This window comes from Acanthochromis polyacanthus, chromosome 6 (assembly GCF_021347895.1).
Source record: "Acanthochromis polyacanthus isolate Apoly-LR-REF ecotype Palm Island chromosome 6, KAUST_Apoly_ChrSc, whole genome shotgun sequence".
In the NCBI taxonomy this organism is placed as follows: Eukaryota; Metazoa; Chordata; class Actinopteri; family Pomacentridae; genus Acanthochromis; species Acanthochromis polyacanthus.
The window spans coordinates 27,593,424-27,620,214 of record NC_067118.1 but is presented as its reverse complement, the minus strand read 5'-3'; the positions used below and the strand labels follow the sequence as shown (position 1 = coordinate 27,620,214).

The 26,791-nt window shown below is 41.2% G+C and overlaps 1 protein-coding gene across 6 annotated transcripts in view; it reads right to left on the bottom strand.

Moving 5' to 3' along the window:
* Positions 1–26,791, bottom strand: part of LOC110946104 (membrane-associated guanylate kinase, WW and PDZ domain-containing protein 2) — a 44,247-nt gene that overhangs the window by 14,451 nt on the left and 3,005 nt on the right. For all 6 annotated transcript variants that reach the window (XM_022187694.2, XM_051949027.1, XM_051949026.1 and 3 more), the window contains exons 2-9: positions 18,030–18,319; positions 16,018–16,134; positions 10,537–10,656; positions 7,274–7,447; positions 5,131–5,329; positions 4,385–4,455; positions 3,207–3,368; positions 314–839 (exon numbers count right to left, since the gene is read on the bottom strand). In XM_022187694.2, coding sequence (XP_022043386.2) covers positions 314–839; positions 3,207–3,368; positions 4,385–4,455; positions 5,131–5,329; positions 7,274–7,447; positions 10,537–10,656; positions 16,018–16,134; positions 18,030–18,309 — 1,649 coding nt within the window. In that variant the 5' untranslated portion in view covers positions 18,310–18,319. The remainder of the gene's footprint in view (positions 1–313; positions 840–3,206; positions 3,369–4,384; positions 4,456–5,130; positions 5,330–7,273; positions 7,448–10,536; positions 10,657–16,017; positions 16,135–18,029; positions 18,320–26,791) is intronic.

The window sequence follows — 26,791 nt, the reverse complement described above, 5'->3', positions numbered from 1 at the left end:
AAATTGAATCATGCTGGTTCTGGACTTGATGCATTTTTTTCTCAAATATCTAACAAAAGATCGATATTCTCTGAATCTTTACACGATAAAGTCGGATTCTTCTACAACTCTGGAAATTAAAAATGAGTTAGTATTTGATAGTAATAGTAGAGAACTAACGGAACGAGGTAAAACAGTGAATAGTAAACAGCAACATGCAACAAGGTTGACAGATAAATTCAAGATAGCAAGGCTGATCTAAATTGAGCCAAATGCAAAAATGTAAAAATCTTAAATTACACTCTTCATTAAGGTCACATGTTGTGTTTTTTACCTGTGTGAACCAATGGCGGAAACAACTTCACTGTCGCTTTGGCTGGCCAGCGTTGGGTCGAGTGATTGCAGTCTGGCTAAACTTCTGAGGGAACGAGGCGGACGAACAGGAGGGGAAGAGGCAGCGTTGCTCAAACTGGAGCGCCTGTAGGGGGGCAGCGGTCTGGAGGCAAAAGACATGGCGTTTCCATTGGCGTCTAGAGCCATCCCGGGCTCCATGTAGCTCCCATCACTGTGGACCCCGTTAAAGTTAAAGTGCTGGGTCTGGGGTGTGGGTGTTGGAAGGCGAGGTAGCTGGTGAAAAGGCTGAGGTTGGGTGGTGGTGGGTGGGAGGATGGGGTCCCCGCTGTCCAGTAACCTTGGCGGAGGCTGCTTGGGACATCCGTCGGGGTTGTAGAGCATCGGATACCCTCTTCTAACTTCTACATCCACACTGTGGCCCACAGGCACTGACTTGAGCATCTCTACAACCTCTTTGTGAGACACTCCGAGCACACAAACATCGTTGATGTACACCAGGATGTCCGCTAGTAAAGAAAGAACAAAAGCAAACAGATAAAGATGTCGTTCCAACATATTTATTTTAGTGTTTTGCATTTTTAATCATCTGAAGTCAGATTGCTGTGATGCTATGACAGTCAGTTGTTACACATCACTGTTTTAGCGTTTTTGATCATTTTCATACGCCTAAATGCGCAGATAAGTGTTTGCAACTGAAAAACTGTTTGTGTGTTTTGTGTGGGTGTGGACTAATCCAACAACTAATCTCCCTAAACCAGCCTATTAACAGATATGAACTAGATCAGTCCCTGCAGAGACAGCCTGTGCTCTGGCTTCCTCGAGCAGTAATATCTGCCTGTATGGTCATTCATGTGAGTGTGTCTGTACACGGATCTGCACTGCTGTAGATGCATGTGTTATGGCTAGATTATTGTGTGCTAGCGCTGAGGATTAAGGACTGATTGTACACACGTGGACAAAATTGTTGGTACCCCTCAGTTAAAGAAGGAAAAACCCACAATTCTCACTGAAATCACTTGAAACTCACTAAAGTAACAATAAATAAAAATTGATTGAAAATTAAATAATCAAAATCAGCCATCACTTTTGAATTGTTGATTAACATAATTATTTAAAAAAAACAAACTAATGAAACAGGCCTGGACAAAAATGATGGTACCCATAACTTAATATTTTGTTGCACAACCTTTTGAGGCAATCACCGCAATTAAACGATTTCTGTATTTGTCAATGAGCGTTCTGCAGCTGTCAACAGGTATTTTGGCCCACTCCTCATGAGCAAACAGCTCCAGTTGTCTCAGGTTTGATGGGTGTCTTCTCCAAATGGCATGTTTCAGCTCCTTCCACATATGTTCAATGGGATTCAGATCTGGGCTCATAGAAGGCCACTTTAGAATAGTCCAACGCTTTTCTCTCAGCCATTCTTGGGTGTTTTTGGCTGTGTGTTTTGGATCGTTGTCCTGTTGGAAGACCCATGACCTGCGACTGAGACCGAGCTTTCTGACACTAGGCAGCACATTTCTCTCCAGAATGCCTTGATAGTCTTCAGATTTCATCGTACCTTGCACACTTTCAAGACACCCTGTGCCAGATGCAGCAAAGCAGCCCCAAAACATTACTGAGCCTCCTCCATGTTTCACCGTCGGGACAGTGTTCTTTTCTTCGTATGCTTGGTTTTTGAGTCTATGAACATAGAGTTGATGTGCCTTACCAAAAAGCTCCAGTTTGGTCTCATCTGTCCAAAGGACATTCTCCCAGAAGCTTTGTGGCTTGTCAACATGCATGTTTGCAAATTCCAGTCTCGCTTTTTTATGAGTTTTTTCAGCAGTGGTGTCCTCCTTGGTCGTCTCCCATGAAGTCCACTTTGGCTCAAACAACGACGAATGGTGCGATCTGACACTGATGTACCTTGGCCTTGGAGTTCACCTTTAATTTCTTTGGAGGTTGCTCTGGGCTCTTTGGATACAATTCGAACGATCCGTCTCTTCAATTTGTCATCAATTTTCCTCTTGCGGCCATGTCCAGGGAGGTTGGCTACTGTCCCGTGGGTCTTGAACTTCTGAATAATATGAGCCACTGTTGTCACAGGAACTTCAAGCTGTTTAGAGATGGTCTTATAGCCTTTACCTTTAAGATGTTTGTCTATCATTTTTTTTCAGATGTCCTGGGACAATTCTCTCCTTCGCTTTCTGTTGTCCATGTTCAGTGTGGTACACACCTTTTCACCAAACAGCAGGGTGACTACTTGTCTCCCTTTAAATAGGCAGACTGACTGATTATGAGTTTGGAAACACCTGTGATGTCAATTAAATGACACACCTGAGTTAATCATGTCACTCTGGTCAAATAGTTTTCAATCTTTTATAGGGGTACCATCATTTTTGTCCAGGCCTGTTTCATTAGTTTGTTTTTTTAAATAATTATGTTAATCAACAATTCAAAAGTAATGGCTGTTTTTGATTATTTAATTTTCAATAAATTTTTATTTATTGTTACTTTTGTGAGTTTCAAGTGATTTCAGTGAGAATTGTGGGTTTTTCCTTCTTTAACTGAGGGGTACCAACAATTTTGTCCACGTGTGTAATCTACAGCTTCAGTGGGACATCAGAAAATACTAGAGTTAGAATAACAAAAATTGGAGATAGAGATAATAAATATTTTCAGTTCAACACATCAGTTGTGGTTACAGTTCCCATTTTGAAGCTATGAAAACTTCAGGGCTATTACAAAAAAAAACTGCATGCAAATAGTTTTTTGAATGTTTGAAAATCTCTTCACATATAAAAAAAAAAACGGACATATTTCCTCTACAGAAATACAGCTCAGTCAGCTTTCCCATGCAGTAATCATCCCTGGTACATCATATCTTTTACCTGTCTTGAGGGCAGAGGGTCCACTAGCAGTCACACTGTAGACCTGGAGGAACTCTCTTGGCCTGCTGCCCCCCACAATATTGAAACCAAAGCCTCTGGAGCCCTTAGTTAAGTGTGTGTGCACAGGAAAACCCCTGAGCTCCGCAGGCTGGTCAGTGAACCCTGAATTAGATAAAGACAGCAGCAACAGAGAGCAAGAGAGAGGAGGAGATATTAATGACGCTTACCTCTGAGGAAAAGTCACAGACGTCTTTAAGGAAGTGAAGAACAAAAGCGTGTCAACAGACAAGGATCTGAGAAAAGAGTGAAAGCAGTCCTGTGTGTTTTTATGAAGCTAAATGGTCAGAAGTGAGTTGAGAGAGAGAGTGTCGAAACACCGCCGATCGCCAGATGGCTTTTAACAAAATACTACACAAACCAAAGCATATGGTGGAAAGATTGCATTAAAAGCAGAATCCATTACAGGCGGACATCCTAAAATTGGCAACATAATCCATTAGCTTGACCCAGCTAGGTACAGTAATCCTAGAGTTTTTATTTAAGTTCGCATCAGCAAATCTGTGGAAAATGCTACAACGGATTCAATGTTTTCTTCATGTTTATCTCTTAATCTAACCCTATTTTAGTTATGGTTACAGGAGCAGCAATCATTTATAATTCTATACGTGTGAACATGTGTCTACACCGTCACATTACAATTACAGAAACAGCTTCACCTCTGACCATTATGAATATTATATCGCCTTCTGCTGGTGAGAAAAGTGTACTGCAGTTTACTGAGACAAACACGTCACTGCAACAGAGGCTTCTTAGGTTCGCATTGCAATCATGACAGACAAACATCCGAAACTAGATTACGCCTGCATTCTTTCAGCAAGCGACCAAATTACGAAATTATGCTGCCAGTCACATGCCATCCACGTGTCGACCCCGCCAGCATCAGCAGCGAGTCTGGCTGTTTGCCAGCAGCTCTGAGCTTTAGGCTTTAATCACTTACACGTCGCAGTTCAGCTGAACTCTCATTCCATCTCATTTGACTCTAACAAGCTGGCAGTGTCTGTTACTTCCGTTTGTGACAAATATGGAGCTCCATTTAGGCTGTTCAACGTGTCGCCAGTGTTCTAATAATTGTGTAGAGAGGCGGGAAAGAAAGAGAAAAAGAAACAAAAGAGGCTCACATTCATTTTTGTAGATGGTCTCCCTGCTTGAGGCTCGAGGACTCTGCCAGCTGGTCCTCTTCGGGCTGCGTCTTGGGGAGACAAAGGGGCAAATCAAAAAAGAAAAGAAATATAATAGTATTGGATATAAGATTACAGCAGTGTACAACAGAGATGCCTTCCATTAATCAGAATTACATCTTTGCTTAGAAACTACTGTATTCAGAACATTTTTTAAAGAATAGTTGGACATTTTCTCTAAAATACTGATTCACTTTCTTGCAACTACTTAGATGAGAAGATTGACAATCCATATGCCAGGTAAATATGCTAAGCTAAGAGGGGCTTAAAGACTAGAAGTAGGATCAAACACCAAAAAATATTTGTTAAAAAGCAATTGTACAGTCATTTCCTGTTTATTTAATTAATTGCATCATGGTTTAGGTTAGGTTCTGCACTGTAGAGTTCAGTAGGTTGGGTTTAGCTCAGCTTAAGGTAAGAAAAAATGCATATCAGTGGGCAATCCTGAGCAAAATAACATGCAAATTTAGAGAGCTTTGGTGCGCAAAGTATTTTTTGCCTTTACATAGCGCTAGGCTGGCTGTTCCCTCTTGTTTCCGGTCTTTATGCTAAGCTAACTGTCCCCTGCATCCTGGCTTTAATATTGAGCAGACACACAGAGAAGTGAAGGAAGTGAAAGAGCACATTTTCAAAAAATTTTGAGTTGGTCCTTTAACAGTTTTTTAAAGAAACGAGTAGACGCTTACTCAATGTAAAGTGACTCTCCCGGGTCACTGAAGGCCTGCTCCCAGTGATCAGGCATCACACCTCTCACTCTGGCACCACTTCTTCTGCAGATGATCCCGTTTTCCATGACATGACCATCGCCACCGCTGCTGGACGCCCGGGGCCGACCGGGGGACCGGCGGCCAAGAGGGATGCTGCTGCTGACACCTGCAGAGCCTCCTGTAATGACAGCAGAAGAAAGGTTGTTAAAAAAACACAAAAGTTATATATTATTTAACAGATGCAGTAAGTGAAAAGTTGCTCCTGCAATCTGTAATGACCTTTAGCTGTCAATTCCATTGGGCGTTGTCAGAGAGAAAGACCTGAGGTCAGCTCCTCAGCCGTCTTTGTCCTCCCTCTAAGGAGGAGGAGTGTGTGACTATGCATGCCACACTACCAGCAGAAGAAAAATAAGCACTTTTTTTTCTCCCTAGCTGTCCTTGTAGCTGTCCTTCAGCTCTGAGCTCCAGCGTGCATCTGACAGACGCTGGACATGACGCCGGGTGTCCTGAGTCCTGCTGCAAACGACAAGTGCTGCCGAACTCATCCGCCCACACGGCATCACTTCAAAAGATGACTCAGCAGAGGTCAGGGTGTTGGATGACTCTCTCAAACTCCATCCTGTTTGCATTCTGCACTCACCTCCCTCCAGTCCTGGCTGCCTGCTGCCCTACCTCACTGTTTGGAGCACGTTTTAAACTATCTGGATCGGTGCCTGCCTGCGTTTCTTACCTCCCACTCTGTCCACCTCTATCTTATCTTCTGTACCATTCTGGCTCCCTGCCTCCACCCATACTAACACCCAGCCTCCCTACCTGCTACCACCAGCACCCTATGCTGCTGCTCCTTCTCCCTTTACCACCTAATCTCATATTTGCCTTCTGTTCAGGTCTTATGTGCAAGCTTCTTGTTAACATCACTTCACCACTTCCCCAAATCTGTCTGTCAAGGTCTATTTACTCAAGTACTGTAATTTCAAGGCACTTGTATTTCAATTGACTATTTCCATTTTATGCCACATGATACTTCTACTCCACCACATTTCAGTGAAAAAAGTTGAATACAAAACACCTGTCATGTTTCATACGTCTAGAATATCAGTCAATCAATTTTACATGTCTTCTGTAAACTCATCTGAAGGTTTAAATAACTATTCTGCACCAATAGAGCTAAAATATTTTAATATCACGCAACAATGTAAAGATCACAGAAAAGTCAACAAAATTAATGTGCACTTCGTACTCCCATTAATCATTTCTTAAGCTGAATGTCCAGGGGATTTGATTTCCTGCACCACAAAGGAGACCAAACAAGTGGTTGCCTTCTACTCACCCCATTAATCATGACCACTCAGACCACACCTTTGGAGGGGAATTGACCCGTAGTTTGGGGACTGCTTTGCTAAACTGTCGAACTGTATCTAATGCTGTTAAAACTGGCTTCACCTTGGGATAAGAAACATGCATACAAGTCAATGCATCGATTGTAAAGAACCTAATAACGTCATATATATTCATGCATCAGTCGCAGAAAGTGTCTTCTTTCAGAACGAGCGCTTTAACTTTAAAAACTTTGAGTGCACGTTTTCTCAGTTGTGATTAATGAGACCTTTAAGCCTTCTGTTTAGCACAATAAACAGTGTCTGGCACAAGAGTCATCAATCACATCTAAAATAAAGAAGTTTGCTTTATTGGGAAAAAAAACTCTATAACCACTGCATGTTCCAGTTTTACAGGAGCCTGATGATTTAATTCATACAGTTCTGCCTTCATGTCACATGACGCCCCAGTTTTGTTCGCCTCACCTCTCTGTGTGCCCACTTCCCTATCTGCTTACCTCTTCGCCTGCTCGACCTAAGGCATCCTGACCTTCTTTTGGAGGTGATCCAGCAATCAATGAGGCCACAGGCCCACTGAGAGTTTACAGCATACTAATCGTGCTAATGATTGATTAATTTGGGCATCAGAGACCAGAGCTATAGATAGAGGGATGTCGCAGCGTTTAGCTGTAGCAGATAGGTTATCTATTGCTGATATGTCTTTTGAACTATAAAAAAGACTCACATAACTTTCCAACACTCCTCTCATGACACCACATCACACTGTTTAGTCTAGTGCCACCTACCTGACAGGCCTGAGTCATCCTCGCCGTTTATGCCGTCCTCTGCAGTCTTCTCCAGGTTGCTGAGCGATTTGCTGCGTGTGCGGAAGTTTCTAAGCAGGTTGCGGTGTTCCTGGTACGTGATGGGGGGGCTCTCTGCACTGATGTGAACGGGCCGCGGTGTGCCGTAGTAATTCCCTGAGGCAGAGAAGGGCAGGAGAAAGACGTCTTGCCTTAACAAATGGAGACGAACACATCAGGGGCGGCATAGTTCAGTGGGTAGAGTGGCCGTCTTGCAACCGGAGGGTTGCGGTTCGATCCCCTGGCCAGTTGTGCTCATGTCGAGGTGTCCCTGAGCAAGACACCTCACCCCCAATTGCTCCTGATGGGTCATGGTTAGCACCTTGCATGGCAGCTCAGTGTGTGAATGGGTGAATGTGATGTATAATGTAAAGCGTTTTGGATAAAAGCGCTATATAAATAAAACCATTTACATCAAGTTGGAAAATAAAACACACTGAATATAATGCGCTTACATTTGGTCAAATAGAAATGTCCTGACTGCGAATCAGATCTACTGGCATAAACCTAAAGGTCAGCTTTAGCATGTTATGAGATCCAATGTGATAGGAATTTATGAGGTAAATAAAAATTTTTGTATTATGATACAGTAGCAGAGCAGGATCATGTGATTATGTACATATACAGCACATATGTTTGTGTGATTTTGCATTATGTATCCCCTGAGATCATATTCTGGGTTTGTTCAATATTCTTATTTCTAGCCATCTGCTCCAGCTGCTAAGAATAAATGAAATTACCTCCACCCCTCCATTTGGCTCATGGAGATCCAAATGGGTTGAGGGGAAACATTAGATTAGTGAACTCTACAGCAAGGTCACCAGCCGTCACCATTTGCTGCGATCTCTGCAGGCTACTGCATGCACAGTGTTGCTGATACTCCTGATTGCTTCGCCGTAGCAATGTGCCCGTCAATGTCACATATAAGGTAGGTGAGGATGACATTTACTGCTCCCATTAAACCTTCATAAATTATAGATGCTAATGTATGGGGGCTTTTGAATCAGAGGCAGCACTCTGACCCTTGCAGGAGGAGTCTGCAGGGTCGATGCAAGCTGAGACACACCTGATATGTCATTAATGTGCGCCAATAAATGGCTTTCGAGCTGCCTGCCCCTCTTTTATTAAATATGTAAACCTCATTCATTACAGTAAAAACTGTCTATACATGTTTAGTGTGTAGGGAGCACAATGAGGAACAGCAGGGGATAAAAATGCTTTCTGTCTCAGTGGTAAATGCACTGTATGTCATTTGTGCTGCGAGGGGTCTCTCGATTACATCAAGAAGAAAATATGGAGATGGAGTGGTGAGGGATCATGGGAGTTGTTGTCTATACCATCAATGCTAATGAAAATCTGAATTATTAGAAGTTATGTTTCCGAAATGTGAAATATTGGTCTCGTCATTGGTAAACATTTTACCATGGAAATATTACATACTAGGGTAAACCAGGATAGGGCCATCCCCTATTAACAATGTCCAGATTATTTAATATATAATTCTGATACAATATGTACACAAGAAGAACATTTAAGTCAACAAATTAAGAACATAATTAAATAATAACAGACTAAAATTGCAACATAAATGTGAACACACACAAACTTTTTTTTTAAATTGTTAAACTATTACTAATTAATTTAGGAATAATGGACCAACCATAAAAAGTTATAACTGTATATATTGAGATTTAAATTCCTGACATAAATAGTCAAATCACCAGTGTGCAGTAATGGGTAGCTAACAATGGAAGCTAGCTAGCTTATACCTAGCTACTGCTAGTGCGCTATTAGCATGGCAAAAAATCAGCTAGTTAGGTTTCAAGATAGATAATGACGATTTATTTATTTATTTTTACTGTTGGTTAGTTGTTATGTTTTTGTATTAGATAATAGTGTACATAAGTTTTCAGAAATTGAAGTCAGAGGATTTAAAATCATTGATATTCATTAGGTGTATCTTCCTTCTCTTCCATTTTCCCATATTACAAAAAAGTATTTGTGATTTTTCATTTAACCTAATGGATACTCCTCATACCAGTAAACTGATTTCTGTGCTATTTACGATGAACATGACCGCTATTCTCCAAAAAAAAAATTGTCTGCAATGAAAACTGACTATATCTACAGGTCAGGAAGGACATTGTGGTGGAGTGAGGGTAAAACCCTACACCTAAATAATAGGATTGATGCCATTCTCATTCATAAATATTAGCTACGGTCAAGAGACATTTAGCCTAGTTTGCCTACAGCCCGGATACAGGGAAAAACAGCCCGTCTGTCTCCAGGTACTAAAGTAACTAATTAGCCCACCAGCACCTCCAAAGCTTCTAATTAATGTGTTTATCAACTCCAACGCTTCTTCAGTTCAGGTATCAATCTTCAGAACTGAATTAGCCTCTTGGATGAAGGTGATACGTCTTCAAGAACCAAACAGAAAAGTCCATTTGCTTTCTACTGAAGCTCTTAGGAATACCATGACCTGGATGGCAGAGAATCTCCTCAGACATGATATGTTTAATTTGTTTAATCTGAGGAGAAGCATTTTGTAATGTAAAAATGACAATTTGCAGGTATTGCATGTGTTCATCCTTGTAAAGAAGTAGAACGTGTACTCCTGTAGAACCACAAAATGTCATTTTTGCACATAAACGTTTCTCTTTGTGAAGCAAACCAGATGTGATATGTTGTTAATCACAAAATTTTAGAAGTGCTGGTAGGTGGATTTTGTTATGTTAGACATTACCAGGCTGGCTGGTTCACTTTGTTTCCAGCATAAACTGTATATTAAAGATGGTTTCAATTCTTCATGTTAAGTTAACCATCTAATTGCACAGAAATGAGATCTTGCGGTCTAACTCAGCAAGATGTATTTACTGGACATGTTTACTGTGACGTTATATATCTCAAATATATACCATAAATTTAATACTACTAGTAATAATTGTATGTTATTGTACAGAACAACTTAAGCTGTTTTTTCCAATTGTAACTAATAATTCGGCTAGATGTTTATATAATTTTCCAGTATTGAAATACAGAGGTTTGAGTAACTAATCAAGGAAAGTAAGTGTCTTATAAGCAGTGGGATAATTTATAGTTTAAGCTGCAGGATGAATCACTATCTAGCAGTCTTTGAAGAAAACTGTGTTAAACTAAAATGCCCAGACAGTTCGCTGAAATGTTTGCCTGTAGTTCAAACTCACCTTTGAACTTTCCACTCTCCAGCAACGCTCCCGACTCCTCCAAGGAGAAAAACTCCTCAATGGACACAAAGTTGTAGTCTACCCCTGAGATTTCCCCCTCTCTGGGTTGTCTTGTTGTACCTAAGAGAGAGGATATAATGCAATACATCAGAGTCATGAGGATAGACCTACCACCATCCCTGACATGGATGATGTATCAGTTAATCATCAGGGGTCATCAATCTGGGCACAGTGTTTAAACAAACTGCAATTCAGCAAACTATAAATAGCTCAGGATTGCATTAGTTTGACAAATTATGTAGAAATAGTCAGTAATAAAGAAATGACTCTATACAGACGGTATTTCATGTTGGAAAGTTAAAAATCAATCTTTAAAGGACCAGTTTAATCAAATTACAACATTAAATATTAATAACAATTACCAAGTGGGCTGTTTTTTTCGCAGCATCTCCATCTGGCTGTTAAAAAAACAACCCAAGGTTAACAGAGCGTCTACCCACAAACCAAAACTTGCCCTTTGGTATGATGACAACAGCATTTCACCAAGGCCTCTTTATTAACACCAGATCAATAAGAACAGAATTAAACATTAATGAGGCACTGAGGAAGTCTTAAAGTCCTTCTATCACCATTGTGAAGATGGAGCACTCAGATGATCAATGGTCTGTCATCATAATTGATTCACATTGACCTTGGCCTGGAAGAGAGCAGCGAGTCCAAAGCGTGGCAGGAAAAGCATTCTGCATCGTTAGAGGAGTTGAGTCTCAGTGTTTGCTCTGTTTTCACCCACACCTCAGAACTACAAGCAATCAAACACAAGTGCAGACATGTCGTGTGGTGTGAAGTATGTCACATTTCTGGATTTCTCATTAAGTCAAATCTGGTGGAGTAATTCTAATTTGCAAACTGAACTCTAAGGCGCCCATTCTGACCTTGAGATGAGCGATTCAAGACGAGAGGGAAAAAAAAGGAAAGCATAGCACCCACACTGAGGACAAATCTCCGTCCTTCTCCTGGAGGACCACATGTGATGTCAGTGTGGAGCCAGCAGGAGGGAGTCACACCCAGCTACCCTATAAAACCTGTGATTAATGCACTGCTGTCCTGGGAGCTGCTCTCCCAGCCGCAATGACACATACAGCACCGCGCAGAGCATGCACGCAAACACACAGGCCAAAAGAAAAAAACACACAACGAGAACTCGTACACACTGCAGCTAGCTTACACAGCACAGACACAATGTTCAGGGCTGGACACCAAACATCAGCCCGACCCCTTCATCTTGTACCACAGACTGTGTTTGATGTACAGTATCACGATGACGCACTGGCCTCTGATTTTGTGCCAGCAGTTGTAAAGCTCGTCGGTTCCTTTTATTGCACTAGCTGAGTTTGCTTCTATGCTCTCCAGTGAAGTTTGACCCTCTCCTCTCAGCTTATTAGGAAAACGTCTGTGTCTTCTTCTGGCTGCCCATTATTAAAACTAGCACAAACTCCATCTCTTTGTCCAGTCTTAGTTCCAGTTTGTGCCATGTTTCCTCACAGCAGCAACTAACAGGTAACTCCTCTCTTGCATTTGCACCTCAAATCTGTACTCTTATAGGAAATTAGAGGTCTTTGTGTCTAATTAAAGGTCTAATATCAAATCTCCTGATGGCATCTGACGTGTGTGTAATTCTCCTCCTCCCCTCAGGACGCACAGTATCTCTCCAGCTGATATGGCGCGAGGCAAGGATTCATTATCTATGCGCCCTCCTCAGAGATATATATGACATGTCAGTGGGGAGACAGGATGGATTATTGACATCTTCTTCTTCCCCGCCTGTCCCTGCAGGCTGCCGCACACTGATCCTCCGGGACCTAGGCGAGGGAGGGATTGAAGGGGTAATTACATAGAACTCTGTATCAACACCCAGAGAGAGCTGTCTGTCAAGATCACTGCACACAAATAGCTAACAATGAACCCTACGGCTGAAAAGGCCACAGACAGTCTGCCTGACATGCTGGAGCGAGCATATTAGAATAACTAAATGATGATGTTTCTTATCTCTGACTCACTCCGAAGACAATTAGAAAAGTCTTTTATGGGGGAGACGGAGACACAGCCGGCCTTGATAACATGACATTGGCTCTGAATCATCCAAGGGCACATGTACAAATGGTTAGAGCGATTATACAAAAGTGGATGGGAAAGTTGAAGAGGGTAAAATGAGGTCTGAAAACTCTGCACAGAGCACAACGGTGTGAATGAAGAGGAGAAAAATGAGCAATTTACAGAAAAAAGAACGTTGGTTTATGTGAAACGGTTTGTCTTAAAAGGACTGAACATACTGTTGTTTGTTGACACGAGTATCTACTCCCCAAAGCTTCATAGTAAGCATCCTGTCTGCTTCAATATGAGCACACAGGCCCATTAGACTGCAGTCATCCCCTCCTCCACTTTGGCACTGATGGACATTTGCTTTTAATTTAATTCCCCCTCTAGATTATTGATACAGTAGTCTGCATTCACTTAATTCTGTCATTCATTTCCATTTTTATGCACTGCCCTCCTGACTGAGCCTTTATAATGTTATTTCTTGCATCAGTGCCAGCTTCAATATCAGAGAACACTGTCTCATCAAAGGGATTTAAGGACTGAAATACTCCCTAAATAGCGCAGCGGTAATAAGCCATGGTTTCACAGAAAGAAATAGCATCTGAATGAAAAAAATACAAATCAAAAGCAAGACCTTGACGTAGCATCTTTGCCTTCTTACAGTGACAACATCTTTAAAATACGTCGACAGGGGCTAATTAATCACAATATAAGGTGAGTCAGAGCTGGCATTACAGCAAATTACAACAAAGAGTCGACAAAGAGAGCAGCAGGAACATACATGTGGTCCTGAAGGGGGCCACAATGAGCCACTGATGAAAACTCCTCAGCTTTAAGTTTCCTCTTAAACACAGCTGCCTCCTTGAGAAAAAAAAAACAACAACAACAAAAGGAAGAAAATTCAGCCTTTTGGTATATACAAGTGGCCTGAAATTAGACATGACGTGATTCCGAGCCGTTTCGGGATCAAGCTACCAGTGTTGGTTTCAGAACAACAACAGCATCTTACTGTGTCATCTTCAGCAGATCAGGGGATTACACACCAAGGAGGCCGAGCCTGCCTTGTTGTCACTCTTGCTAAAATAAATCACTCAGAGATGGGACGTAGTTTGCAAAGTTTGGCATCACTGCCAGGGGGAAGACTGGACTGATTCGTATCACAATATCCGGCCGATAAATACCATGACTACGCCGTTTCCTCGGAACAGCATCTAAAGCCTTCTCCGGCCAACACATCCGTCCCATTCTGATTACAAAACAGCTGAAAGCACTAATGTTAATTTGGGGAATTCAGTCCCCGAGCAGCTGCTGGTGGATGCACGGCTAAGTAATGAAAGAAGTTTAAATGGCTAAAACTGCGATTAAAACATAATGTGGCTATGCATGTTGTATTATAACACAGACAGCTTGATGTCTCTTACACTCCCCTGTGAGTTTTGAACTGTTGTTCCTTGTTCTGTCAGCGAGAGTGTTGTGTGGCGTGGTGGCAGCCTGTCCCACATGACCTACTTCCTTGACTAAAGAAGAGATTAGCAACAACTCCACACTGCCACAGCAAGGTTAAGACTGCAGACACACTAGGAGGTCTGTCCCCTTCACACCACCAACACCTGAACATTACAAAAAAGCAAACAAGACACAATGCAAGCCAGAGAATCACGACAAAACACAAATGTTCTCTCAGACAACTCAGCTATTATGTCCTCCAGTTGATTCCACTGACGTCATATCATAGAGGATTAAGAGCAACAGATGTACTACTACTAGCTGCTTTTGGCTGCCATTGTGCTTCATTTTATTCATATGAATCAAGTGAAAGTGCTTGTGCAGACGGCTGGCTTGTTTTCAGGGAATCATACAAAAATTGCATTAAAACAAAGGGAGAGAAAATTTGTTAAACACAAGTAACATTAGATTTATCACCTCCCAAACAAACAGTCTGAAGGTCATGGGTGTGGACTGTAAGCAAAAGACTGCAACTGAGGATAACCCTGTGTGGTGACAATACAGACTGCTGTAATGGAAATGCCCAATCTGATTACACTTTTTCTATCAGCGTTCATTGTCTCACTTTAATTTAGGATATTTTTTTCATACAATCAATCCCTGCTGGGATGTCAACGAAATCATCTGCATCACCTGCATACATTAACACCAGGAAGTGTGGAAAACAGTTCTGCAGGATTAAATGCCAATTAACACCGAGATATTCACATGGCAGCAACCATGAGATGTGCTATCAAAGAATTAATGAGGCCAGTACCAAACAAAAGAGACAATTAATATTATGAGCCTTAATATTAGGCTTAAACATAAAACATGCAGCACATGACTGCAACAGGAAGAGGAGACTTAAAGGACATGAAACTGCAGTCGACAAGAGCTGATGTGGCTCGTTCTTCAGAACTAGTTCAAAGTCAAAACGGGAAACATCTTTAAATACATGCGTTCTTATTTCTTAGCTTTGTATGCAGGTAATTTGATATTGATATATTCAAGGTAGAGCACGACAGATGCTTAAATTTTATCACTGATACTAATTTTAGGGAGGAAGAAATTCTTGTTTGATACATATATTATGTTGTTAATTTGAAAAAAGTAACAACGTAAGCAATGTATTTCACAAACTCGTTCACAGCTTATCATGAAGACCTCGCTGTTCTCCACACCACTGCCTGCTCAGCGGTGACTCTGCTACATGTGCTGCAGATATCACTGAGAGTGTTGGAAACAGTAGTCAGAGCTGCTCTGCTGCACATGCTGTGTGATGACACTGTTTCTAAAGGATCCCAAGCATCTTTTTATTCACATCTGAGACAACCGATACAGCATTCCAGCTCGAATCCACGGTACACATTTCCAGTAATTGTACAGCAAATTTCCATATTGTACTGAGTGTTGAGAATATTTACGCCTCCCAAATTTACTGAAATACTGAAACACAATATTATATCTTCATAAGGCTTATTTTAACCTATTAAGATTTTGCTTCCATTAACCTCGTTAAAATATTTGGGGGAAAATTTTGTGAAAAGATTTTCACTAGTAAATGAATAAAAATTGGAATTTTAATTTGATTTAAGTGCATTTTGTGACAGAGTATTTGAACCCATTATTTCTGTGTAAAGAGTACAATGGTGATCTTATTGATTTCACAAATAAAGATTAACTTATTTTTTTCATTCTCAATTTTTTGGTTTATATGTATGTATAAAGCTTTATACTACCTCAAATATTATTTTCTTTGTAAACATCTACTTGCTTTTCTTTTTTTGGGCTGTGGGACAACACTTTGCACCAATTCTGCAGAAAGGCACATATATAAAGAGAAGACATAGTGACAGTTTATTAAAAGCAAGAATAGGAGCTCAAGAAAGGACTTACAGGGCACAGCGCGGAGGTAAAGGTTCTCTCTGATGACCTGCTGAAGCTGGCTGTCCACCGAGCCGGGTGTGAAGCACTTACTCAGATACAACCTGAGATCCTTGCACAATGTGGAGCCTGAGGGAAGGGCAAAGAAAACAAGCATGGCATGAAGAGGAGGAAGCAGAGAGAAAAAGAAAGAGGGAGACCCAAAGAAAACAGCTCAGTTAGCATAAACAGTGTGATGGATGTTCAAATTTATCTTAAGCACTAATCTTTACTCCTGCCAGGCTTGATTTAATACCACTACTTTACAGGCCAGACTCCCACATTCACACCGACTGATCTTTCTGTATCACTTCACATAGATCCCCACTGTAAAATGTGTTTCCTGAAGTGACTGGTGCGGATGCAGTGACAGCGCTCTGAGGCTAATTGCTCCAGAAGCTACAGTTGATGCTGTCACCAGGTGAGGCAGAGCTCATCGCCAGGACTCGGTTTCCTCCCTCTGTTCTCTTAATATCGTCTCGAGTGCTTTACGGCCTCTGATGACAGGCCGCTTGCTGTTATGGATGGGCCGGGCACGTCTCCCGCTTGTCACTCTGACAGACGACCACTCTGTCAGCGCTTCCCCCCGCAGGCTGCCGCCCGCCCTGCCCGGCCGTCCACGCCCCTGCCGCCCCCCTCCACCACCCCCACCGTCTGTCACAGCTCTTCTGCCCAGTTGCAGACTGAATTTGCTGCGTGCTATTAAAAATAAAACGTCACAGTGGCATAACTGCATTAGCGGAGGCAGTCAAATGCACGTACGTACGACTGGTCGCATATGGCTGCTGCCTGTAAAAGGGAAATTAATCTGGCCGGCTGCCTTTTGGGAGGAATGATGGGCTTTTGTTCATCATGTTATAAAACAGCTGCTATTTTCCAGTCTGTTGAAGGGCAAAATTCAGACATATCTCCCTGAAACTGAATAAGCTGACAATGATTGGATTTTATAACAAATTTAAAATCCCTCGCACATTCTGCAAACATCTGTCAGACGTCAAGGATAATAGCAAGGCAAAGAAGGGCCTCTATGGCTATGCTTGCACAGAGAACACTGAATAATATTTTAAAATCTGCGTGTCACCATCACTCTTTGTTTTTGTCCTGTGGTATCTATGCTAAAACCTTTAAAGTGCTCTGTGCCTCTAGGGACTGTAGCCGGTGTCCTGCATTTGGAGGCTGCAGCAGAGGGAGTTGTCGTAGTAATAGTAGGAGTAACAGGAGGAGGAGGAGGAGGAGGAGGAGGTGGTGTGGTACAGCGGCCCAGCATCAGCTCATCCATCACTGTCCACACTACACGCAGTCAAGCTGCCCAGAGAGGGCTCGGCAGACTTCAGAAATGATAATGGATCTACCAGTGGCATGAGGACCAGGAGCAAAGGTCCCCATTTACACCCCTGTGGCCAAATCAGCTATCAATCTGACGGACAAGGCCACTGGGAGCCGCAGTCAGGTGACACTCTGGTGACATATTGCTCTGATCAGAGCCAACAAAGACATCCGTTTCCCCAAGCACCCTCCATTCTAAATATCAAGGCCCCTCGTGGGTGACAGACAACTATATCGCCACATTCTTGTCATGTTCCATCAGCACTTTTGACCTCCTACCCACATATTGACCAATCGCCTTGACACAGCCAAACTAATTGAGGAGTGAAGATCAGCATGAGAATTGCTACAGGCTGCAGATTTGGCTTGTGAGAGTCAGGGGAGGGTTACTGAGTGAGATCATTATGGACGACAGCTTGGACACCAGAGTAACAGATCGTTTGAGTGCAGTGGTGAGCAAGAGCAACAAACTAAAATGGCTACAGAAAAGCAAATATTAAAGCATTGTTGGCAATATGTAAGACATAACTTCCCTCTGCAGATGAAAGGCACACCTTTGTTCACACCTCTCCCTGCCTGTGTGGTTATTATTTATCCATCTGCTAAACAACGAGCGTCACACTAATTAACAGGGGTTGTGTTTGTGTGCTGAGTCCTACCTGGAGACACAGTTTTGATACGGATAGGATGAGGGCACGAGTTGAGGATGCCGCGGACGTCTCCTAATGTCATTCCTAGAACTGGTGTTCCCCCAATCTCTAGGATGATATCACCCACTGTGAGGCCGCCCCCCGGAGCCGATGTGACAAAAGGAAACTCTCCATAATCTGCTCCTCCACCAACGGCGATGCCCAGCTCCCCCGACGAGCCCAGCAGAGGGACGAAGCTGTCCTGCACCTTGGAACGCCAGTGCAGCTTCTTCACCGCTGTCTTAGACATGGCAAATGAGCTGCAAAGACAGAGGAAACAGGATTGGAGGCTGAGCAGACGGTGTTAAAAAGTAAACTGTTACAAAGGCAAAACTGTGAATGACATAACCGGCACAGGAAAAATCCTGTGACTTTATGTTAAACAACCTTTGCCAGTTGTCTGTGCAGTTGCAGTGTTTCACATCATGAATAATTCCAGCTGCGTAACATCCGATATTTTCTCTGAGAGAACGGCAGTTTGAAAGTCAGGAACAACACATCATGGGAACCGTGCCTTTGTTTTTTGTACAAACACGCTGACTTACAGCAGAGCAGCAACACGACCAGCCGACCGAAGAATTCAGAGAAACTTTCCCTCATGCTCCCTCATGGCTGGCAATGTGTTTACATGTAAACATGGGAGTTCACACGTCAGCAGCCACATGGGAAATTTGCGCTTGGTAGAGGTACAAGTCATGGATGCACACACACTCTGACAGGAACACTAAGACACAATATCTACAGCCAAATACTTCAGTGATTTCTGCATCTCCAGTGGCACCACACTGTAAAAAAGTAACAACAAAAACAAACAAAAAACGTAATATTCAAGTAGCTGTGGTAACAAAAATACTGTAAAATGAATATAGTTATAATATTGGTAGTGATATAGGAAAATATTAATCTAAGAAAAATACAGTTATTTTTTGCCCTTAGAATACATTTTTTAGCCCTACACTGAAAAAAACAGAATGCTTTTAACAGTTTTAAGCTGCCAGTTTTTGAACATTTCACAGTTCTTCTCTATTTTGTTACAGATAATACCTAGTAAAATCACACAAGCATTGAAAAATAAACCAAAACAGTAAATAACATCCGCATCAAAAATCTGCATTTTTATAAAATCTAATTTGTTCTTTTGCAAAGTTTGACCATAAAATTTTGACATTTTTACTGGATTAAAACCAGAAAAATATCACTATTTGACAGATATTTGCTTTAATTTGGGGGAAAAGGTGTACACTAAGGGCTGAAAAATATTAATCATTTTAACACTTAATGTAACTTATTTTAGATTTCTCTATTTCATTAAATTATAGATAAAATTTATGAAAATCCCAATCACAAAAAAATTATTTACATTTAGGCCAAAACTGTTATTAATGCCCACATCAAAAATTGGCTTCTAAAATGTGTGGCTTTAAAAAAAAACATTGTTTTAGTGTATTTAAATCTGCTACAATGCCATTACTTTACAGATATTTAAATTATTTTTTTAACATGAGATGGTGTATATTTTATTAAACCACAATGCTTAATGAAGGACATAAAATGATAAATATGAACTACATTTTATTGATACGTTACCTCATTTCTGAAAGATATGAACAGTATTGAGCTTGAATTTAACAGTCATCTATAAAATAATAATGACATATGCGTGAAATTTTGATAAACTTGTGAATGTCAAAAAATGTACATTTTCATTTAAAGTTTTAATATTGTGGTTATTCACAAATACAGTTTTTAAAGCTATTTTATTGTCTATTTTTGTAATTTTATTAATAATTTCCGTAAAATCTGGTATTTTTGTGACAGTATACTTTACTATGAATATAAAGATTTTTCTGGATAATTAATAATTACACTTTTTGCAGCATAGCGTGCACAGATCCTCATATTGTCAGCTAGTGATGACATGTTTTTGTGCTAATGGCAGCTGGATGCAGTTAAGGTGAGAAGTCTTCCGGCGAAGCTGTTCTGAAAATAATGTGTTTTGTTGCGACATGCTTCCTGGAGAGCAGCTGCGTGTGTGTGGGCTGTGGATGTCGCTGACACGGTGGAGATCCGTTTGACTCGTCCGTGATGTGACAGCCGTGATGCCAGAGATCAGACAAAGTGTTCGTCTGACATTATCAGAGCAGCATTTTCACCTCGACACACAGGACAACAGGATGTCAGAGTCACACAGACAGACAGACAGACAGACAGACAGACAGACAGACAGACAAAAGAAGGATTGCTATTAAAAGAATAATTTGAAGTTTGGCTAAGGGCACTTCTTAGTGTTCTGTGGAGACTTAAGATGAGAAAACGGATAGCATCCTCATATCTGTCCAACATCTTTGGATCTCAAATTAACACATTACACATTCAGTATTGCACCTGTCTAAGAACTATATCCTACCATATAACCACAATTTGTCATTTTTACATGTTGCTTTTGATAAATTGTAGCTTTAGAGGTGCTGGAGAATTATTTTCCTTTAGGCAGCACCTGGAAAGCTGGCTCCCACCTGGTAAGCTAAGCTGCCCAGTTCCTGCTCAGGATTTATAATCAGCATCACAACACGCTGGTATCAATCATCTCATCTATCACTTGACAAGAAACTTACTAAGCACATTTCTTACTTACTTCGGGGCACCTCCACTAACACAAGCTTGCTTAAACACAGTATTCCGACAATAAAGTGGACAATGCTGATCTCCAGTTCCAGCTTGGCTAGGAGATTAGCAATTACACATCACCAAGATGCAATCCTCTTAAATGGCTGTGGTGACCCTTGGCTGGGTGGGAAAAACACGAGAGCAACACCAAGCCCATCCCTAGCAGAAGCCCCCTTGGGTCCTCTGGCAAAGCAGGCCTAATAAGACTGCTTTAAAGAGTGAGAGAAGGACAGGATATATCTAATCCCTTCCACTTGACTGGCCATTCAACTGGCAGATCTGACAGAGATCCTCTTCCATCCTCTCTCCAACTGTTAAGCTAAAGAAGTGAGGTCCCTGCTGGGGCTTTTTTGTGCAGAAATGGACAAATGAGGAAAAGGGAGAGGTAGGGAGTACAGTATATTGAAATGTAAAAAGCAGAACCATGTAACAGTGAAATACAGATGGATTGTTTGTGTATTTTTTTTTTGCCTTTCTTGCACTCAGAGAGTAACAGGAGAGGAAAGGAAAAAAGGAAGCACAAAGGTCAGCTACAGATGGAGAGGCGCCACGTAGCCTGAGGTTGGTTAGAATTCACTTGTTTGACCTTGCAGCACTTCATCTCAGGGGACGTGAGTCAAAACTAGAGAAACGGTTGAGCTGTTGCAACAACATCAAAACCCCAAAAAACACACAACTTGCATTTCAGTCTTGACGTCCTGTCACTGCTCATCTAGCACATTTGAATGAAACACGACCATCAGACATGTATCCCTGCATATTTCAGCCTGAAATTAGCCAAACTGCTGCCCCGAGTGCCTTTCTTCTTTCCCTCCCTTTCTACCCCACTGTGAAACCTTCTGCAGCAACATTGTCGACCTGCTTCCCCAAAGCCGGCCAGCCATCCGCCCACACACACACAAAACCCTAACACAATGTGCATTACGTGTGCTGAGAGAGGAGAGTAACAACAAAAGCAACTTTTTGCCATCTAATCATACACGACATCCCATGTCCATCAGTCCCGAATAATACCTCTATAAGCCGTTGGTCTCTTCGTGCTTTATCTAAAGATTTCTGGGAACTTCTCAGCGGTAAAGATTAAAATGCTATAAATAAAACAACTGATAGGTTTGGAGCATTATCCTGTTGGAACAGTTGCATTGTGTGTCTGCATAATACGCATAGAGGAAGAGTGTGTCGCCCGAGATGTAGCTGTTGTCTTGACCTCCTGCGTCTGATGGGGGTTTAATGAGCCACAGCCTGTCAGGTCCGCTGAAGCCTGGACTCGTCCCGCTGCAGACACACACCCTGACACCGCTGTGCTCTCTCTGCTGTTGGTGTTGACGCTACAAACCAGCCCTGCTCACTCGCCCTACTGTGTCCATTAAAAACACAGCGCTATCAAGGCCAGGGAGGAACATATCACACGAGAGGGAGTCATGTAATTCACTGGATTATTAGGTGATCAGTTATTTGTAGAGAATACATACACCTTGTGTATAAACACTTTGGATTTGATTTAGGAACAATTTGAGCTGCCATGTGGAATTTGTTTAACTCTAAATGGCAATATGTGACATTCAGCTGATGAGAAGGTAAAATGATGACCTCTTATTCAGTCGCTCGTGCTGTTCCAAAACAAGATGAAGGGTCTGCAGCTACGCTAGCAGCCCTGTGAGGCTATACTTAGGCACAGCAGCGGTTTCATCAGCTCTGTGATCACAGTGACATGCTGATATTCAAAAGTTATCGCATTTAAAACCTTAACAATCTTACTTTGGCATGCTAACTGCTGACTATCAATAAGAAGAGAAGGTGAGGCTGATGATGATGATGCTAGTTTCACAGGGGATGGAAAGTTAGAACATTACCAAGTTATTAGGTGGAAGCATAAATGTCTGTACTAAACTATTTGTACTAAAAACCACATCAGCCTCATGTGGTGGGGAAAAGTTGGGGGATTGTGACAGACAGCAGGGTAATCCACCTCAGATCATCACATTTTTAGAATATTTTCTGGTTAACCACGTCTGATGTGCTGAAAATTTTAATAGCATATAACGTGGATATTTATAAAGGTATTTCTGAAATTTTAGATTGAAATATGAAATACTTTTTGAGCCCATCAACCCACTTTCAGCAAGTTTTTCTGCACAACAATATCTCATTGTATTGATGAATATTTCATATGTTTTGCTTTGTATCATTATAGCATGCAACTACAAAAGGTTCAGAAAATATCCCTAGCTGACTTTTTCATTATCGGTTTTTGTGTCGATGTGTGGCTTTTCGTCCTAGCTTAAATGTTTTTTTTTTACATTTCAACTCACCTAAGTCAGAAATTATTTGATCTAACTGTCCAATATTGGAGATTCTGAATCAATGACGCGATGTGAAAAAATGGCAAAAATACCAGCCTTTTATCTTTAATAATTCCTGAGATGAACAGAAGGTCCCTGATGATTTGAAATTAAATAACCCACAGCAGGATTCATCCAATGGCTTTACACTGATTCATAACAATCCATTTCATAGTTGTTGAGATTTCATTCCCAAAGATTCAGACCCAATGACATCTCCATCCCTTGCACAATGCCTCTAGCATCTAAAAACAACATGTATGTGCTGCTCCAGATGAATTATATAGACAATATATGTATATAGGGGGGATACAATACAAGGCTTCAAGGATATCTAACCCTATAAAAAGAATGCTCTATTGAGATTTCTGACCTCTGGGTCAGGAAAGAGCTGACCAACACAGATCCTGTTTCACTGACTTCCCCTCCAGCAGCAACCTGCTCAGGATCTCTACGGCTTTGCAGTCCTGGCCTTTCAGGGTAATCTCAAACCACAGCAATCTGTCAATGGCAAAACACACATCCTCTCGACTTGGAGGCTATTCTTAGATTATTTTATTTCCTCACTATATCTGTTTATTCAGAGAGCATAAAGAATATGCTGGGGGCTATTACAATAGTCTAAACAGCTGCGGCACACAGAGTTTTTTGTTGGAAAATGACTTTTCAGCCTGAGAACATTCATTGTTCTTAGCTAATTAACCACAATTCTTTCCCCCCTCTACTAAAAGAGAGCCAAACTGTAAATTAAGCTTCATCCCAACAAACTCAACATTTCAATTGCTGCACAGTAATAATACCTTATGGCTAAAATTTGAGGTCCAGCACAATTAAATTCTTCGCGGTGATTAGTGCAACGAAGCTAAGGTCATTTCACCTCCGGCAGCTCATAGTCGTGAACGAAATGTCTTTATTACAGGACAAATTAACTAAGCAGTTATTTCAGGTTGGATCTCCAGGGTGTTAATTTATTGAAGGTACAAAGATGAGCTTTGCCATGGAGCTCAATAATTCAAAGTCAACTTCAAGCAACGAAACAAGGACAAGAGGGAATAGCACTTGACATTGGGCCGGAGAACGCCTTCAAAGACCTTCAGGATGAAAAAAAGGGTGTAAGCAAAACACATCAATTAAGACGAGTGAATAATTGAATTGCTCTGTAAAAAAAAAAGAAAAAGTAGCTCTGGCAAGGCCAAGAAAACAACTTCTGGTCTTGATAGATTTATCCAGCGGGGTGAAGTCCAGGGCGCACACTCTTCCATTTAAGACAGCACTTAAAAGCAGCTTCATTGACCACACAGTTGTTGACAATGAATATAACCTTCATCCTGGCAGCTCAACATCCATTCCGATGTTCTCTGCGTATCAATAATATCCGTGCGGCTGTATGGTGAGAGCTCTGACTGTCAGCTCTCGTGATTCTCCACATGTTCCTGATGTCTATCTAGATGCCGGCCCTCATCCCATCAAAGCTGCCTCTCAGCTTGTAGATCACTCTGACATAATCGGCTTTGACCACAGCACAGTTTGCTAAACTTTTGCAAAGGCGAGAAACTTTTAACACGACCGGCTTCCTCTGACCGTGTTGCTCCGATCAAACCCTCCTTCCCTCGGTCTGATTATCTGATGCTAAATGTTGGTATCTCTAATTTGTTTCCCTGCACTACATGAGCAGAATTGAAATAAACGCTCCTGTCGGTTTGACTTGGTGGTACGGCTGCTCGTTCTGTTGTCCACGTTTTACTTCTGCTCTAAATGACATCCACGATAATGAAATTAGCGTGTTGAATTAGCTCAGCTAGAATGCTCTATGAATTTATGTAAGCGGATTTTATGCATGCTCAGTGAAAGTTCAAGGCAGCGTTCCTAAATGTGAATTTTGGTGGATATTGATGGACTGGCTGTGCATTCTGTCAGCTAGAATGTGACCAGCATGACTAAAGGGCTGCATTTGCTGGTCTCTCTGCAAATGCTGCCAGTGAATAAACAAACGAAAAGACACACGGATCTTTTTAAGTCAGCATAAACCAGACTGTTCAATTTCAGCATGACTGATGGTTACATAACAAACTTATTACCGCACTGTTGCTGCATGTGAAAGGTAGACTTCAAGACGGCACTCGTTAATACGCAGTGGTCATTTTGAATGATGCTGGAGCTGAAATAATTCATTTTGTTGATGTGTGATTAGTTGATCCATGGAAAATAAACTTAGCATTTCATTTTTTTGCTGTTTTTATGTTACTAAAAATCGAAGTAAGGATGCAAGTCATGATTATTTTCATTATTGCAATAATATTTTCCACTTGCTTGATCAATTGGTAAATGTATAAAATGTCAAAAAAATTCCAATTACAAGTCCAAAATGCAAAGATGTGCAGTTAATTATTATCTGACTAATTGCTGATTAACTTGTCAGCTAATTTATTTATTGAGAAATCAACTCTAAATCAAGTATTTAGGGGTTTAGACATGTCGATAACACCAAGCAAGTCATATGATTATGTGATCTTAAACTCAGTGAATTTGGTTATTCAAAAAAAAAGTTGATAATCGATTGATAGTAATTTTTAAAAGGCCTTAAATAATTTAATAAGTCAAATAATTTCTTGCTAAATTGTCATTTTAACTACATTTTACTTCTTTTTGGAATACTAGTTGGCAAAAATCTCTATAGTCACATTATTTGATGATAAAGCACCACACTGGGGCTGCAATGAGCCATTATTTTCATTATTAAATGATCAAATGATTTTTTGTTTAAATAATCTGTTAACCTTTTGGTGTAAAACATGTCTATCATGTATCCTTTGACAGCCAATCCTACTGAAATGAGAAGCTGAAATGACATTTTTACATGAAAAGATATCAATTGATTATGAAAATATTTCTCTAAACAGTTTTTGACTAATTGATTCAGCTCTACATTACACAAAAAACAGTTCTATCATCAGTTTTGCTAATATTTTAGAATGCAGTCTAAAACAGTTCCACCCGTAGTGTCAAAAACAGAAATTACATAACGACTATCCTGGACGGTCTGAATTTGCCCTCCAAGCAGGTATTTGGGAAAAACGGGGGACAGGTGATGAAAACAAACATTTCAATTGATCCCATCCCACACATCAAACTCTAAGCCCATCTCTCCACTCTAACCTGTGGGGAAGCACACTGCTCCTAATCTTACAGCATCCTGCCACGGGTGGTTTTTGGAGGTCAGCCAAGTAAAGCATCTTAAATAACCAGCGACCTTAAACTCGTCTGAACTGACAGACTGGTGGAGTGGCAGCCAGACGGAAAATGTACAAGAGAATTCTCCCGTCTCCCACTTCATGATCTTATCTGGTATCCACGCCCTGACCTCTTCCTCCGAAACATTTACACCAAACTGTGCGAGCAACATGGGGTGCACTAAACCTCCCTGATGCTCACTCATTTCCAAATCTAGGGCACACGAGTGCTCGACACAAAACAGACAGCAGTGGCAGATTTAAAAATAAAAGATTAAATGCTTGTGAGTTGAAAAACACAAAATATCTCCCTCTCTCACATGCACAGAGGCGTTTTTTTCCCCTCTTACACACTCGATATAAACTCAATACATGAAAAGCTGATAAGAATACACGAGATGAAGAGTGCATTCTCTGCATGCAATCAATAAATACTAAATCTACTGCAGTGCGTGGTTTTATTTAACTGTTATTAAAGCTGCTCTGTTGTTGA